The sequence below is a fragment of the Citrus sinensis genome, chromosome 3, assembly GCF_022201045.2.
Source record: "Citrus sinensis cultivar Valencia sweet orange chromosome 3, DVS_A1.0, whole genome shotgun sequence".
Classification (NCBI taxonomy): Eukaryota; Viridiplantae; Streptophyta; class Magnoliopsida; order Sapindales; family Rutaceae; genus Citrus; species Citrus sinensis.
This window is the reverse complement of record NC_068558.1, coordinates 5,500,562-5,518,398: the sequence shown is the minus strand read 5'-3', so window position 1 is coordinate 5,518,398 and position 17,837 is coordinate 5,500,562. Positions and strand designations below refer to the sequence as shown.

The window sequence follows — 17,837 nt, the reverse complement described above, 5'->3', positions numbered from 1 at the left end:
CCCATTCCCGTAGATAAACTCGGCTCAGCAGCCCAAGTGATTTGTGATTATAGCACAAATGATAAAGCACATAATTAAAGCGGCTTCACGTGATGGAAAAAGAATAAAGATGGACCTTTTTACCTTGAACTTTGCAACTCAATCCGTGGGGAGGAATTGACAATTCTATTCTCAAAGTCAGTACATAATAATTTGCAAAAAACTTTAAAAATAAAAAAAAAGGAGTCGGTACGGGTACATAATAAGGACGACCCACTTTTTTAGTTTTGAGTTTGCGTGTGAGAAGTTCCCAATTTTCATTGGCTATACGAACACATGCCCCCAAGTCTCCAACTCCAAAAGCTTACTTCAACCAAACAAAAAGATTGAAAATAAATTTTTAATTCTTTTCGGTGCTTCTACTAACACACGTCACACTTATCCCTATAGAATTCCTCTTCTAATATAAAATTATTAAAAAGAACAAATATTAATCTAATTAAAACCCACTTAGATCTATTCTTGCAAATTACTTGCATTCATCATAATCAATCCTTTTTTTTTCCCCGGATTTGTATCTGGCTTCTCATTTGATCAATTAATTTGCACATATTTGGAACAACCCCTCATTTTTTCCCCTTTTTCTTGTATAGTAAATATTTTTATACTAGAGGATTGCTTTCAAATTTATATTAAATTTAAGTAATGATTGACTTTCAAAAATTCATAGTCCAAAAAAACATTTTAATTTATGTGTATTGTGCGAGGATGCAAATACTCATACACATGTCTATTTGGTAGATGACATCCACATCATTGACTCGTATCTATTATGAGTTTGAATAGGTACAGATCGCGAATTTCTCCATAAAAGTTAGAGATACTCGTTCTCTTTCCCTATCCCCATATCCCCTTTTATTTTCTAGATGAACATGCAACACTTTATTTCAAAATATTTAAAAAAATTATTCTCAATTTTAGGTATATATTAATTATAATTTGATAGATTGTTAAGTTCAATTTTAATCATTGTATTCCTAAATATTTGGATCGAAAACTAAAGTCTTCACTTTAGCATTTTCTTGTCCATCTTTCACTCCTTTCAACTAACCCTAATTTGAATATTGTTATTTGTTTTTAGTTAGGACAAGATTTTAGATGGTCGGGTAAATGTAACAACTAAAAACTTCAAGTAAATGTCTAAGACAATATCATATTAAATGGTTGTTCTGATTACTAAGTTGCTTAAGTTTTGATGTTTGCGTTTTAGAGTTTTAATTTTTTTACTATAATATTTATTTGATTTAATTGTTAATTTTAACTTTTAAAATATTTGAAAAAATAAATAATCAATAATCAAACGGGTTTAGTGAGCGGGTACGGGTATTAGTGTTTTATACCCATACTCGACTTAGCTCAATCAATAGGTATAAAAAGTTATACTTATACATGATTTTTTTGTTTTTTTTATAAAACAATGTAAAATTTAGACTCTATCCAATCCTAACATAACGATTCCTCGCGGCCCCGTACCGTTATCATCCCTGATGGAGAGCATATAACTTTTAAGTTTTAGCAGCGAGAAAATGAAGGATACAACTACTATGTACCGGTTCCATTGATAGACCGCATGGAGTTAAATATATGGAAAGAAATAATAACCATAGGATTTAAAGTATTGTGCAATTAACGGCTGGAAGATGAATACAAAAATTGAGGGAATTGAGAGAATTGGGACGTGGTGGCTCAGCTGATGTTGTAGTGAGAAATGAAAAATGCATCTGTGATGTTCATGTGAAATTGAAAAAAGGTGAAATTGAAATCGAAAAAAGAGTGAAAACACCGAAGAGTTGTTTTCTTTTCCCACTTTACATATGTTTTATCATTTTAAAATTATGTTTCCAATTAAAACAATTTTTTTTGAATGAAATAATAATTTAAAATTAGATCAAATTCATTCAAAATTAAATTTCTTTCATAAATTTTTTGATAGAGAAAATTTCTATTATTACTCCGTAACATATATTTGATAGAAAAAATTTTTATTACAAGTCCATCATTAATGTTGACACACACCATAATTAAGGCATGAATCCATCATATTTTTATGATAAAAAAAAATTCTATCATAAAGCATATGTCATCTATTGTCAATTTTCTTATAGTGGATCATGAACAATGAATTTTTATATTTTTTTTGCATCCATTTACATTATTACTAACTACATTTGTGTTGATTGCTAAAATTACAGTCCCAAGGGGGAGTGAAGTAATTTTGTGTCGATAATGTGACACTTGATAGCTTCAGTTTACCAATCAAAGTCCAAAACATAATTTAAAAAAAAAAAGAAAAGTATTCCATAAAACGGGCTCCAATGCAAAGGCTCGAGATGTTGTCTTCAATTGATGACTGGACTAATTTCCTTTCTGGGCCATTAATTTTCATTTTCAACAAACCCCAAGACCCTTGTAAAACGGGAATTATATAAATTATAACGATATTTGTAATACAATATGTTGAATATGGTATAGTAGCGAGACATTCATATTGCGTGTCTTCGAATTAAGGAGATTTTAGAGTAAATACACACTGCCACATTTTTTTCTTACTATATTATATTATTTATGCAAGATTACTTATATTACTAAATTGAATTTTAGTTTGAGTTTATAAAATGGAAATCTTATATTTTTGAACACATCAATAAATCACTGGGTCTCTTCAGTCTTCAGAAAACTTTGTCTCTTCTCCACTAAAATGTCCATTTTAGTGTCCATTACCTCTTTATCAATGACTTTCAGTCTATAAACTTAAGGTTTTGTACTTTAAAACATATCAATAAACTAATAGATATGTAGATAGTACCTAGTTTCTTCTCCACTCAAAAGTTTCATCTATTGTTGGGTTGATTGAGACCTTTTTTTTTTTAATTCCATCTCCCATATTTATTTTTTAAAAATATTTTATATCATTTATACAATATTACCATATATACTACATTAAACCGAGCCTCCACTAATCTAAATTCATTGGTATAGCAGTGAAATTAGCAAAATAATTTTGTTTGGAACCCTTCAATTAAAAATAAAAAATAAAAAATCAGATATACAAATTCACCCATACTAGCGCTCAGTTGTTCAATGGCAATTTAAATTAGTAAATCAATATTCATGCCTAACACTAATTAAGAGATTGACAGTCTTATGGTATCTCTATAGCATTTTCAATGACACCACTTTGATTTTCTTCATCAAGTATCATAATACCAACTTCAAGCTTCTTGCATCCAAATCCCACTCTATAGTCTCGTCCTCAACTTGGGCCAATTTGTTTTTCCCCATTTATTTCAATTCATATGCCATCCACTTAAAAGAAAAAAAGTCAGTTGCAAAAAAAATTTAGAATCGTTAAATAATTTAGTAATTAAAGAACTAAATTTAATCCTATTTGTCTTTGCAATATTATCATACTTATTTGTCATCAACAGTGTATTTGAGAAAATCATGTTAATATGTTACATTAATCTTTAGTTATATATATTGGAAACGTTTCTTAATAAATCTGTGGTTTAATGTTTAGTAGTTGAGACAACAATAGACCAATTAGAGTACTTGTGACATGGAGTATATTACTTGGAACACTAATAAGCAACAATTGAGATAATAAGAGATTACAGAACATGTGACCAAATGTAAACAACTTGACTGCTGTAAAAATGAACCATGCATACACCGGGTGCATAGTAGGCAGATAAAAAAATGAATTAAAAAATAGAAGAGTGTATTCAAATGAGGACTCATTATGTTTTCTTTAAAAAATAAAGGTGAACAAAACTTAAGTTAATTTTTTCTTTTAACCCTCCTAAGATTTTGTTGTTTTTTTTTTAATGAGATAGCCATTTGAAAGTAGGTGGTCAGTTTTAACAAAAAAGTTTATGTAATTAAAGCCCACAAGTCCTTGAGGGCAATAAAAACATGAAAGATCAAAACACGAAATAAAACTCTCAAGCCGATTTAAATTACAATGCTTCAATAAAATAGTATCTTCAGACAACAGTATCAGAGGGATACTAGGTGATATCCGAAACAAGCTAAGATTAGAATTTACAATCAAATGTACTACAAGAATTGCGAACTGAACCATGTTTAACATTCCTAATTACTAAACCTAGCTAGCAATGCTTGATGGCTTGTGCTAATGACATTGAGAAACCTCCTGAAGGTAAGCATGAAGAAAGAAATTCACATCCACACCATGGCTTCTCCATCAATTCCTTGGAGAATACATACCGGAACCTTGAGCTGTAAGGCAACCACTCAATAACCTGAGATGCCTTTCTGTTGGATTTACGGTCAATGCATTTTTGCATTGAATCTTGGAGCTTTTTATCAACGTTTTCGGTAACCCATTTGAGAAGATCATCTGAGGTAACCATGGCTTCCTTTGCAAACCTTTCCAGCAACTTCGGTAAGAACACTTTCCTTGACTTCTTTACTACTACATTTGCTTGAAGAAACTCTCTTTTTGCTACTTCTAGTTCCTCTTTAACATTTGATGCTGTGTACACTTTCAGCTGCAAAAATTTCAAAAATTTAAATCAAATGTTTTGTTAATTACAGATCTAAAACCATTCCTAGTAATGTACTTCATATCAAACAACATGAAAGGATTCACTGTAATACTAGCTTATACCACTGATCACTGCTAGTTCGATAATGAGTGATATTAAAACTGCGCTGTCATATAAAAGAATAGTGGCTACAAGATGTTACCACAGGATCAGAAAATGCTCCAGTACAGAGGGCAAAGCAGGCAAGTGGTTCAGAATTTGGAAGACCAAATTTTGAACTGATAAGTTGCCTTTCTTCACCAGATTTTTTTCTCAAGGCAGTTGAAAGGATGGACTCAAGCCACTGCAAAAAGGCAGATAAAAAGTGAGTACAGCAAATGGTAATCTTTTCTTGCACAAAATAATATAAAATCTTAGTTTGAGAACCAACAAGGCATATTCTGAATTCAAGTAGTTAATCAGTATGATAAAGTTCAAGCAGTTTTCTCAGAAAGAACAGTGTAAAAGAATAATTCACTGTACAAAGTAACTAGCCTTTATGGAACAATTTATAACCCGACTGACACGAAATTTCAAGATAAAATAGAGATCAATATATATAAATGTGTTATTTAGGATGTAAAAGGCCAATACCCGCCCAATTCGAGGTGTATGGAAACGAAATATTGACTGCTCAATTGCATTTGCACTTATGATATGACCACCGATATTGTAAGCAGCCTGCACTATACAGAAGAACCATCAATTTCATTGTGTTGTCTGTCAGGAAAAGGGAAACGAAAGTTGCCATAGGGACAAAATAATAGTATCACTAGAGTCAAGACTTTGGGGACAGGACAAATGTAAGCTTTGTAAAGACTTTCATAGGCATCCTTTATTTGTAAAACATCTCCATTCAATGATATTTCTCTAAATACTGTCCCACCTATGTAATTTTTCTTTCCACCAATGGCCACTAGAAATTAGACAAAGAAGTGCACTACCTTGTGAAACAAGGCTAACCTCCTTAGAGAGCTGTTAGGGATTCCATATGCTAAATATGCCTGTACCAAGCGAAGAAGACAGTTATATAGTTGAAAATCATGAGACATAAACTGATGATGAGTTGTGTGAGTTTTACATGCATAACAAGGGCATTGTACACGTTGATCCAAAATGCAGTTTGTGTATTGCTTTCCATCTGATTCACTGTCACCCTTTCAAGTTGTTCTACTAGAACTCTGAAATTTCAAAAATGAAAATTCGAGTCAGCACATCATCAAGGGACATACATAAAGGAAATCCAAGAACATTATCTCTGTGCACCAGTTTATAAAATATTCTTAGTATGTGCCTAACACTTAAACGTCAAGGAACAAACCTGTAATTATTGATGGCATAAGATGCACGAGAGAACTGACTCTTATCAGTTGCAATCCAAGATATTTCAACTGTGGATTTGCAAGACCAATCACATTCCTCTCCAACACCATGTCGGGGAAGCACAACATTAGTAGATGATCTTGACAATAAAGGTGATCGGTTTCTTCCAGGATTGGTGGATGCTGCACCACAAAGCCAGCAGTATACTGCAGCCATACACCTTACCATCTCCTCAGACAACTTGATTGGGCACTGGTTGAGATGATCCTTCAGAGTTCGTAGCATGGAAGCTTTCTCCATATCTGGAATCTTATTGGGTCCCTGACAAATGATTAAGATGAGAAAATATGGAAACTTACGTGGTATTATACAGTAGAGGAGTACAATGGAAAGCATAACACATTTGATAAACAAAGAGCTCCAAATCCAGGGTGTGGATCAGCAAAATTTGTATTATGCACTAGGTTCCTAGTGGATGAAAATGGTTGAACTAAACTTGTAAGCAAAGCAAAACATATGTAAATTAAATTATCCACATTTCTCCATTTCTGGAACCTTTTCGTGTCCCTGACAAATGATTGAGATGAGAAAATATGAAAATTTACATTGTATCAAATGGTAGAGGAGTATGACGGAAAGCATAAAACATTTGATAAATATAGAGCTCCAAATCCAGGGTGTGGATCAACAGAAATTGTATTATGCTCTAGGCATAGTGGATGAAAACGGTTGAACTAAAATTGTAAGCAAAGCAAACAACATGTAAGTAAATTATCCACATATTTCAAAAATATAATCATCATGAGCAACCATGATGTTAATTATCATGAAGCTAGTGTGGTAATAAAGTAGACATGGACACTTGCAGAAAGAAAATGAACAACAGTAAAGATCCTACCTTTACAGGATCTAAGAAAATCTTTTCAGAATGCATGTCACTTTTTCCACAGAGTTGGGGAGCATCACTGGTCTTAGAAGATCTTTTCCCATAGTCATTTATAGAAACTAGAGCTTGCAAAGGTCTCAAAGGGAATTTTTTGGATGAACAAAATGCGCTTGAAATAATACTTGGATGCCTTTTAGGTATGTGCTTTGTATGAGCCGGAGAAGCCACACTTGAGCTTTGCTCAGAAGGTGGGCGACTACCACATTGCTCAAATATGCTTCTATAGAGAGAGAGCACATGTTTCTCGCGGTTTGCAACCTCTTCTTCAAGTAATTCAATTTCAGCAATCAATTCCTTTGTCTGAAAGACAGAGATAATATCCATATTATTTTCTTCTAAACTCGTTGTTTAGCAGCTGGAAATGAAATTGGAGAAGCTAAAATGAGAAAGCAAAAGTAGAAAACAACAATGCCTGCTGCATTGCAACATGAAAACAATAAAAGTTTGAATACTCAAGAATATTATCCTTTTCCTTAATTAGGAAAATGCAGTGGAGGATTTTATAGACCAACCTACTTCCCTCAATTCAATTCAGCAGCAGTTCTTGGGAATTCAAATTCTCACAAGTGGTGTTACCTTTGAGGCAAAATGCCTGTGTCCAGGAGATAAGGTGCTCGAAACTCTGCCCATCGCTCTCTCAAGTGTCATGCGCATATTTCTCTCTTCCTGTAAACGTGATTGCAGCTGCTCAATCTGCAATGTTATGTCAATTGTCAAAACACCATGATATTTGACTGCTCAATGTTCTCCAAAAAAATGTAGGAGCCAACAATGGTCCAGTTTTCTTTGGCAGTTTATTTAAAGGATAAGTTCCCAGAAGCTCACTAGGATCATATCATCACTTAATACTTAGTTAGTATTTTAATTTCTCTGAGGTTCTTGCAAAGAAAATTATCGGAGTGAAACATTTATTTTATTTTAAGAATGACTTCGTGTGATTGCTTACATCTTTTTCCAAGGAGGCTCGATGGTTCAATGAAGAATTCTGGTTGTTACAACTGAGATGGTCATAAAGAGGAGTTTGTGCCCTAAAAGCCCTTGTGGAAAGTGGCGATGCCTGTTAATTTCATATGAAGGAGGAAAGTGAAAAAGATTATGTAACCAATGAATAATAGAAGAAGATTATCTCTTTCATATCACCCTTCATTTTCATGATCAAAATACATGGCACGTGCTGCACAATGACTTTCAATGGAGAAAGTGCACGCTGTTGAGTTCTTACGTATATTTCATTCAGCTCCTTCTTGACAGAATTTGAAATTCCACGTCTTGAGATGTCTGAATTTCTTTCGGCAGCACTGAAATGAAAATACAAAATGTCAGAAAGGATGCAACTATATAAGCTGAGAATTGCTATGTGCTGCTAGAGAACAAATACGCAATATTTTAGATAACAAAGACAAGCTACTCAAGCTCTTGTGTAGAGGGAAAAGTTGCAGGGAAAGGGCAAGAAAAATTGCTCAGAATTGTTTTAAGGCTATATTGGATCAATCCTTAGGTGAGTTTTTCTTTGATGTAAACAGCTGACGAACCCTGCTTCCTAATGATCAATACCCAGAATTTCCTATTATTTAACTCTCAACTCAAACAAAATAAAGCAGAGAATGGAAGAGATGATGAAAATCTAATTGAGAATCCAATGTGACCCATCTTTACAAATTTTAAGCCAATAAATAACTTTAAAAGCTATTTGATTAACCTCACTTCTTCCAAATAATTGACCTCAGACCCCCCACAATACAGAACTTGTCCTTAAAAAAAAAAATGACTTGCAGAACCTATCATCTTGTTTTAATTCCAGTTAGTAAACGTTGAACCCTCTCCAAACTTCGAAGTTAGCTATATGGATTCCCAGTGTGACCTCACTACACTCGCCAGATCTCTTCTCCTCATCACTCAATTAATATTCAGCTTCAAGTTGTCTATACCACATCAACCAACGACTGATGCCCAAGAATTTGAAACCACTTTAGAATTGATCATCCATTTCCAATAAATTTCTTTACATGAAAAAAAGAGAGAGAAAAATAAAACTATACAATCTTTACGGTTACCAAAAATGAGGTAGAAAGCACTGCTACTGCAACAAATGAATATGATATTGCACTCAATGAAAATTTACACATAAAAAGTCCATAAAAGAAAGAGAATATTTATGAATTGCTACAAGTTCACTGAATGCGAATTACATTTGTCATCAGAACAACAATAACAGATTTTATTTTTTCTGGAAATGGGAAGAAGAAAGAAAAAGAAACAAAACCTCTTGGATCGCCTGTGTTGAGCTTGAGCATGAACATGTGTACGTGACCAAGAATCTCCCTTCTGTCTCTTCCCAGCTGCCTCTTCATATTCCTCTACATTGAAACCATTCATTTTACCATTCATCATCAAAACAATCGCTCATATCCTCTGTTTCCAAAACAAGACACTATCAAATCAAAAGTTAATATTGATATATATTATTATTTTATAAAGCACCCGACCAAGGATATAGAGCCAGTTGGTGAGATGGGCAAGAAATGGAGAGAGAGAATTCTCTTCAGTCTTTTAATGGGTATGTTATAATTGCATAGAAAAGTTGGATGTTCATATTTGAATAAGGAAGCTTGTGAAGGAAATAGAATGTGAAGTAAATAACTTCACTTACTTCAAAGAATGGGATGGGAGAATTGAATTTGACACTTTTGGGTCGTTGAGTGCATTCAATGACATGATTTATTTCCCCTGATCAAAAGAGTGCCGTTAGGACCTAGACACCACTCAGATTTATTTTTATCTTTCAAAGATCAAAGTGTTAGCTGTTGGGTCACTTTCTGTGTTTGTGAGCTTGCTCTAATGCTTGTCCTTCCCAGTCATTTACCCGCCATAAATTCTGCGTCCGTTTTGCTTCAAGTCTGCAGAGAACAAGCCCATGATAGCATTCTAAAATTGCATGGCAGGTCCATGCAGTGAATTTGGCTACTCTCTGGTAAAGTTTGGGTTTAATTTGTGAATGAGAATATGTTCGTAAATGTTGTGATTCAGATTAAGTTTGAATGTATAACGAAAACTTCAATCTCCGTTAGACTTGAAGACCGATTTCAAATCATGCGGATGCTCACTTTCTTTGAGTAAGTAAGTATGCTTTGATAGGCTAACAGCTGTTATGACGCAGTATAAAACTATAAATATTGAATCAAAGTATTGGTTGGATTTGCTTTTAAGTGCATGATATAAAATATCTAATGATTATAAGTATTTATTTAATTTTATAATTTTTTTAAAATTTTTTATATTATTTAATTATATTTTAAATATAAGTTTTGGGAATAAATAACTATCGTTTCTATCATTAAAAATTCAATTTTTTTATTTTATTTTTTGGAGAGGAGGTTGTAGAGTTTGTTTAAAAGGTTAAATTATTTAAAGTACCTTTGATTTGTTTCATAATTTTATTTTATTTATTTTATAATATACTGAAAAAACTTATTTATTAAAATAAATTTTTAATTTTTAATAAAAATTCTTATTAATAACTAAATAATTCAAATAATTTTTTTAAAAAAAAATTGTATAGTGCAATTTAGAAAAAGTATACACTCGGAAGACTTGGGCTGACAATGTTTGAAAAAAATAACTAAACAAATAAATGCAAGTCATATCAAATGGGTCTTTCCACAGCAGCTTTCATTTGGGAATCCAATTATCGCGAACGATGGGTGTTGATGCCGTGATATCTCAGTTGGACAAAAGTTTTTAATACGAAACCATGCCACCGTCGAGTTATGAACCTAACAAAAATTGTGAAATTGAAGAAAGGACTCGGCTTTATCAGTAGCAAAACAGAACTTAATTCCACATCTAACGCCACCAAACTCCTACTGACTAGTTGGCAGCTGGATCAATAGAAAAAAAGAATGAAAAATGAATGCAATTTGAGATTATGGACCATATTCCAAGTTCAACATATTCAATACGGCGGCCATCGCTATTATCTCGGCTGGAGACTTAGGCAGACTTTGCCCAAGCTCTGGTTAAGAGCAACGAAAGTTTTTCACATAGCCAAATTTGTAGCAACCATTTAAATAAGGATGAAAGCCCTACTCTTCTTCCACCCCCCCCCCCCCTCTCTACTTTTGGAAATTAATGGCAATGAGTTCTTTGGTATTTGGAGTAGAATCTACCAAACGAAATGCATACCTAATACTTAAAAATATTTACGTTTAAAAGAGAGAACTACCATACTTATAAATATATACTTTCAATGGGAGAAAGTTTTGTGTACCCTATGTAAGAGAGATTGTAATATTTTATTATCATACATATGAGAGAACATTGATGCTGTAGCACCAGAAAAAACTATGCTACAGCAACAAGAAGATAGAGCTTTGGTGCTGCAGCACTAAAACGATAAACTGAAATATATCTCCTCCGTAATTAATTAATTAGTTTATTTTAAATAAATAAATAAATAAAATTAAATGATTGAAAGGTGCAATGTTTCTCCATAAAATGTCTATTTGAAGGGGTGTAATCTATTTTAAAAAAAGGTGCTTTTATTTGAAGGAATGTATTGTTTTGTGAAAAAAAAACACATTACTTCATGAATAGACACTTAACTAGCCTGAGCACGTAATTTCAACGTCTTAAACCTTTGTTGCTTGGCTCAATTCGCATAAACAACATAACCGCAATGGATTAAGATTAACATTATTAGAGCAGAAGCAAAACTTACAACAAGAACAGCTACAATCTGTGAATGTGGCCGAGATTGTAATTAGCAAGCTTTCGGCAGTGTCAATAACATAGCCGCTGCCCATATAGTCTAGCCCCAGGGAAAAGTAATTAAGCTCAATAAATCTTTGAATACTTTCAGAATATAAATGAGGAAAGAACTTGGAGCAGCCGCAGTTCAGCAAATTAAATGAGCTTGTGAATGTAAAGCACAGAAGTTTTCTTTGCATGGTTCTGCCTGCTCATAAATGATCTTGAAATACTAAATTCTTCGTTGAAGACATCAAGGAGGTAAGTGACATTCTTGATGAGACGCCATAAAAACACCACAACAATCTATATTTAATAAGCATCATATAATTAGGTAAATTCAACGGTGGCGGATTGGTCATTCATAATTTAATTAGAATAATAATAATACCAGAACTTGAACTGTCGTTAACCAAAATAATAATTCCACTATAATGACAAAAGCATTTCCACTTTAGCCCACCAAACCTTACAATTCAATTATTTAAGACCAATAACATAAGGGAGCCCCTATGTTACAATTAATGTAACATACACACTCAACAACAACCACACAAATGATGGACCCACACAATTTATGTGGTTGTTGTTGAGTGTGTATGTTACATTAATTATAACATAGCATTTGCCAATAAAATAATCCATATAATTGTTGCTGAGCTTTCCACACATCGCAAGAAAATTGGACAGGCGTTCCTGATTGTCAGCTCTTTTTCATCGTGGATATGCGGGGGGCAGCCACAATAAACTAATTAATTCAAACGTTTTTGTCAAATTAAATCACTAATAGTTCCTTTCCAACAAAAAAGAAAGGTCCAAAATGCAATAGAATTGACCTTTAATTGCAAACTTATGGGGATTATTTCTTAATTACGAATGGCAAAAATTCCCACGCGAACAGATTTTTGGGGATTTTTTTTTTTAATTCGAGGGTGGTAAGGAATGATTTTATACTTAATTTCTTCTTTGAAAAATGACAAAGACGATTTTTTTACACAATTTCTTATTCACAAAGGCCCCATTTCTCATTATAATATATAATTTATATTTCTAGAATTATTAGTGAAAAAACATAAAATTTAAATTGTAAAATATTAAACATTAGTGCAAATAACAAATATCAAAATATTTATATAAATAATATAAATATTAGTTAATATAGAGACTTTAATGTAATTCAAACTTATCTATGGCCGAAAGTCCAGAACTCCCACGATCCACAAATCAAACTCTAAGCCACCCTCTCATAGTCTTACTTATTTTTTCTAAATTATTCATGCCACGACTAGCACTCATCTCATTATAATACAGTAGTACGTCGCATCGTTATTAGTTTAGTAGCCTAGCTCTTTGCATTGTCAGGCAATAGCCTGATATGCGGCATTCGTAGCGTCATACTTGATCGCCAAAAGGTGTCATTGCTTGTGGACAACACTCACATCAATATTGTACACAAATCACATTATTTGAATTTTATTTTGAAAAACATTATTCGAATATCATATATACCAAAATTTTCATGGAGCATAATGAAATAAGACCCATTTGTGATTATTCTCATTTTATTTTATACATTTTTAGGTTAGTATGATTAAATTAAGTTCAAAAACTAAAAACATATTTTAGTTATTTGAGGATCGGCGATCGTCAGGCATTGCCATCCTCTCCCCTCAAGCAATTATGATGGAAACAGGAATGGGACAAAGATATATGCAGAATTTCAAGGATGGGTACGAGGATGCCAGCCCCCTTCTCTCCTTCCCCCATTGCCATCCTTGTAGTAATATGATAAATTACTATGTGAGTTTGAGTTCTTTATGTAGGGAGTTTAAGTCTCCCTATGCATTTATTGCTGCGTTTACTTTTTGGATTAGAGTGGGAATCCTGAGGAGTGGGAATCCTTGGATTAGGAGTGTGGAATGGGAGTGGGAGTATGTTGTTTACTTACACTAGAATGGAAGCATGGAATAGAGATCAGAATCCAATTTATGTGTTTACTTTGTCTTGGATTGGGAGTAAATAGTTTCAAATTACAATTTTATCTTTATTTAAAGAATTATAGTTTTTAATTACAAAACTAATAAAAAATATATTTAATGAATAATATTTATTTTATTATATTTATAAATTTATTATAATTATTAATATTCTTAATTATGAACAATAAATTATTAATATTAATATAAAATGAAACCTTATTTTATTTTATTTAATATAATTATATTAAATTTATTATTATATAAAATAATAATATAATATTATTTAGTACAAAATTAATATTTTCTTAGAATAAACTATTTATTATTATTAATATTAAATAAATATAGTACTATTATTTTTAAAATAAATATAATAATATTATATTTATTAATTCTCTATTAATTTAATAGTATTATTTTAAAACAATTTTAACTTAGAATCAATGTAAATTATTATTTAGTTAAATATAATATTATTATTCAAATAAATATTATTTATTTTATTTTATTAATTATAAAATATTAAATTAAATGAAAGGGTAAAAATGGGAGAGGTGGGAGTGGATTCCCACTCCCACTCCCCACTCCAAAAATGAGTGGGGCCCACGGAGTGGGATTCCCAATCCGTGGCCATTTTAAGCAAGTAAACGCTGGAGTGGGAGGAATCCACACTCCTCACTCCCACTCCAACAAATAAACACAACCTTATGGTAGTGGTGGAACTATGTTAAGGAGATTTTTTTAAAGAGAAAAGATGTGTTGAAGTGAAATTTAACTATTTTGTATAAATTTTTAACATTAGACTCCGTGTTCATTATTTTAACTTCTAGTTTGTTATTTTTTTATGGGAAATTTGTAACCTACCCCCAAATAAATTGACATTTTGCACCGCGTCCCCAACAAATTTGACTTGTTGCACTGCGCACCCAAAAAAATTGACATTTTTGCACCACGCCCCCAATTCCGTTATTTTCTCAGTTAAGTTTAACAGTGGAGGGGTAAAATTGGAAGTTTATTCCTTAAATTAATTTTAATGGGAATTCTCTTTATTGTAATTAAAATAAAAATCTTTAAAAAATTAAAGAAAAAATAATAGTGGTGACAATGTACATGTAACGAGAAATTTTTTTATTACAATTAAAATAAAAATCTTTAAAACATTAAAGGAAAATAATAGTGGTGATAAATGTACATGTAACAAGAATTTTTTTTATTAAAATTGAAATAAAAATCTTTAAAAAATTAAAGAAAAAATAATAGTGGCGACAATGTACGTGTAACAAGAAATTTTTTTTATTGCAATTGAAATAAAGATCTTTAAAAAAATTAAAGGAAAATAATAGTGGTGACAAATGTACATGTAACAAGAATTTTTTTTATTAAAATTGAAAAAAAAATCTTTAAAAAATTAAAGAAAAAATAATAGTGGTGACAATGAACATGTAAGAAGAATTGTTTTTTTTATTACAATTGAAAAAAAAACCTTAAAAAATTAAATGAGCTAAAAATTTTGTTTTTTTTACATAGAGGGGCATTTTTGTCATTCAATCAAAAGTTAAACGGAGCCGTTAAACTTAACTGAGAAAATAACGGAATTGGGGGCGTGGTGCAAAAATGTCAATTTTTTTGGGTGCGCAGTGCAACAAGTCAAATTTGTTGGGGACGCGGTGCAAAATGTCAATTTATTTGGAGGTAGGTTACAAATTTCCCTTTTTTTATTATAACCTCCATTGAACCAAAATTTAGTTCCAATGCTTATTAGTAAGGGAGGGTTGATTTTCTTCTAAATATTTAGAGTTATAAATATGACTTATTATAAGTCTAAATATTAAAATTATGCCATCACAAAGTTTTATTTAACAGATTTTGATAATCTATCTTGTTATTGTAAATTCATGCTCAAGAAACTTATTAGAAGTTGTACATGATCGGATTATCTTAAAAATTTTTAACTAGAAGTGAGCCAAATGTTGTTCATTTTGGATGTGATTGCCACTTTGCTAGCTCTAAACAACAGGCATATCCATCTGTGTATGCATATAATTTAGTCAACCTTTACTCTGATCAAATTTAAACAGCTGCATTAGACCAAATTTGCGGATGAAATTTTCTTGACAAAGTCTTACTAGATGACGAAAAAGCACAAAATAACCAAACCCTTAAGATTATACATTGTTTTTGTTATCATCACTATCATTGGCCCATTGCAACCGCCAATTTAATAAAATAATACCATTCGTAAGTTAGAAAATTACATCAGACCTCACAATGATGCACAATGGAGCTTACTTTTGACAATATTCTCTTAAAACATGCTTATCCTCATTCATAGAGCTCTTAAAATAAGCAGCTTATCTCTTCATTAATTACTAGCTAAGTTGGTTGTCTTATGCTCATAATTCCTCTAATTTATCAAAATAAAGGCTGTTGGTCGGCATATATTATAACTATTCTATTCACGCATTTGGGTCCCGCGGCCGGTGCCGGCTTGTTCTTTCTGCTTTGCATAGTCTTTAACTTTCAGTATATAAAAACCTAGCAACACTTTCAAGAAACTCATAGCAATTAGAAAGAAAAGTTTCTTCTGGTTGTATTTGATTTCCTAGTGAGCAACAGAAATGGTGAAGATTACTTTAGGCAGCCTCGGTGACTCTTTCAGTGTTGGGTCTCTCAAGTCTTATTTAGCCGAGTTCATCGCCACGCTTCTTTTTGTGTTCGCTGGTGTTGGATCAGCTATCGCTTATAGTAAGTGACACTGATTAATCGTTTGAAGCATTTAGCATTTCACTTTGGCCATCAATTGATGTACAGCTTTTCCCTGTGAATCCCAACAAATCTTTTCAGTGTGTTTCGTCCATATACGACCTGAAATTAATTTTGCATGAGCAGTCCTGTCCCCTTCAGCTTTAAATGCATGTAAACGAGACAAAGAGATCGTTTTTCCATTTAATATTCGACGGACCCAATTTGACCAATTTTGAACCGGGGTCATGCCGGATCGCATCCTCGTGACTTTTTTTAATGAAACAAGAAGTGAAGGAATTGAGCCACGTGTAATTGAATGATTTTATCTATTATTGTGGATTTGTAGGCAAGCTCACAGCGGATGCGGCACTAGACCCAGCAGGCCTGGTCGCCGTGGCCGTGGCCCATGCATTAGCACTGTTTGTTGGTGTTGCCATCGCCGCCAACATCTCCGGCGGCCATTTGAATCCAGCTGTCACATTGGGATTGGCCGTCGGAGGCAACATCACCATACTGACTGGCATTTTCTACTGGATTGCCCAATGCCTCGGCTCCATCGTTGCTTGCCTCCTCCTCCAGTTTGTTACTAGTGGCTTGGTATGCACATCTTACCCATTATTTCAACAAATCGTAACCATGGTTCTATTTTGTCCTTATTGTATATTTTTGTAGCAAATTTGATGTGTTGTGTATGTATAATTGGCAGAGCATTCCCACACACGCAGTTGGTGCAGGATTGAATGCCGCTGAAGGTTTGGTTATGGAAATTGTCATAACATTTGCACTAGTCTACACAGTTTATGCCACAGCTGCTGACCCAAAGAAGGGCCCACTGGGAACAATTGCACCCATTGCTATCGGCTTCATAGTTGGTGCCAACATTCTTGCGGCCGGCCCATTCAGTGGCGGGTCAATGAACCCCGCCCGATCATTCGGCCCAGCTGTGGTCAGCGGCGACTTCTCGCAGATCTGGATCTACTGGGTTGGGCCTCTTATTGGAGGAGGCTTGGCTGGGCTTGTCTACGGTGATATTTTCATTGGGTCTTACACCCCAGCCTCTACTGAGGACTATGCTTAAAGCGAAAAGGGTTGAGATCTGTTTGGGCTTTTTGGGTTTGGGTTGTCCGAGTGGTTCTCTGTCTGTACTTCTTCTGGGTTGTGCCTCGTCATGTTTAATGTTCATCAGGAAAGAGGCTGTACTTGTGGTAATAAAGACATGTAAATAATAAGTCAATTTGAGTTTTTGTGAAAGTTCATTTTCTGTTTCCTTGTTCAGCCGTTTTTTAAAATTTTTTTTTTTATTATACTAAGAGCATCACCAAAGACTTTTCAAATAAGATTTTATTAATTATTTGAAGAGTCACCTCAATATTTAAGACTCCAAAAGATATTCTAATTAAGATTCTTCAAATAAGAAATTATTCTCTCTCTTTAAATTTAGAGAGTTGATTTCTCCCTCTTCAATTTATACTTTATTATTTTTCATTGGAGAAAAAGAGAGAAGTGCTT

The 17,837-nt window shown here is 32.9% G+C and overlaps 2 protein-coding genes across 3 annotated transcripts; one reads left to right on the top strand and one right to left on the bottom strand.

Moving 5' to 3' along the window:
• Window positions 1-3,975: 3,975 nt before the first annotated feature.
• On the bottom strand, window positions 3,976-9,476 carry LOC102617766 (uncharacterized). Of its 2 annotated transcripts, XM_015529702.3 has the most exons (11): window positions 9,122-9,474; window positions 8,081-8,156; window positions 7,805-7,915; window positions 7,435-7,551; window positions 6,811-7,158; window positions 5,911-6,233; window positions 5,671-5,770; window positions 5,534-5,593; window positions 5,184-5,270; window positions 4,753-4,893; window positions 3,976-4,553 (listed from the first exon to the last, which is right to left on the bottom strand). In XM_015529702.3, exons 1-11 carry the CDS (start codon window positions 9,247-9,249, stop codon window positions 4,152-4,154), a joined length of 1,893 nt encoding a protein of 630 aa, XP_015385188.2. In that variant the 5' UTR covers window positions 9,250-9,474; the 3' UTR covers window positions 3,976-4,151. The 2 variants fall into 2 exon arrangements, with proteins under 2 accessions (XP_015385188.2, XP_052294963.1); XM_052439003.1 differs by lacking the exon at window positions 4,753-4,893 and having other exon boundaries at window positions 9,122-9,476.
• Window positions 9,477-16,132: 6,656 nt separating this feature from the next.
• Window positions 16,133-17,590, top strand: LOC102627157 (probable aquaporin TIP2-2). The gene is made up of 3 exons (XM_006477110.3): window positions 16,133-16,328; window positions 16,675-16,925; window positions 17,035-17,590. Exons 1-3 carry the CDS (start codon window positions 16,202-16,204, stop codon window positions 17,404-17,406), a joined length of 750 nt encoding a protein of 249 aa, XP_006477173.2. The 5' UTR covers window positions 16,133-16,201; the 3' UTR covers window positions 17,407-17,590.
• Window positions 17,591-17,837: the final 247 nt, after the last annotated feature.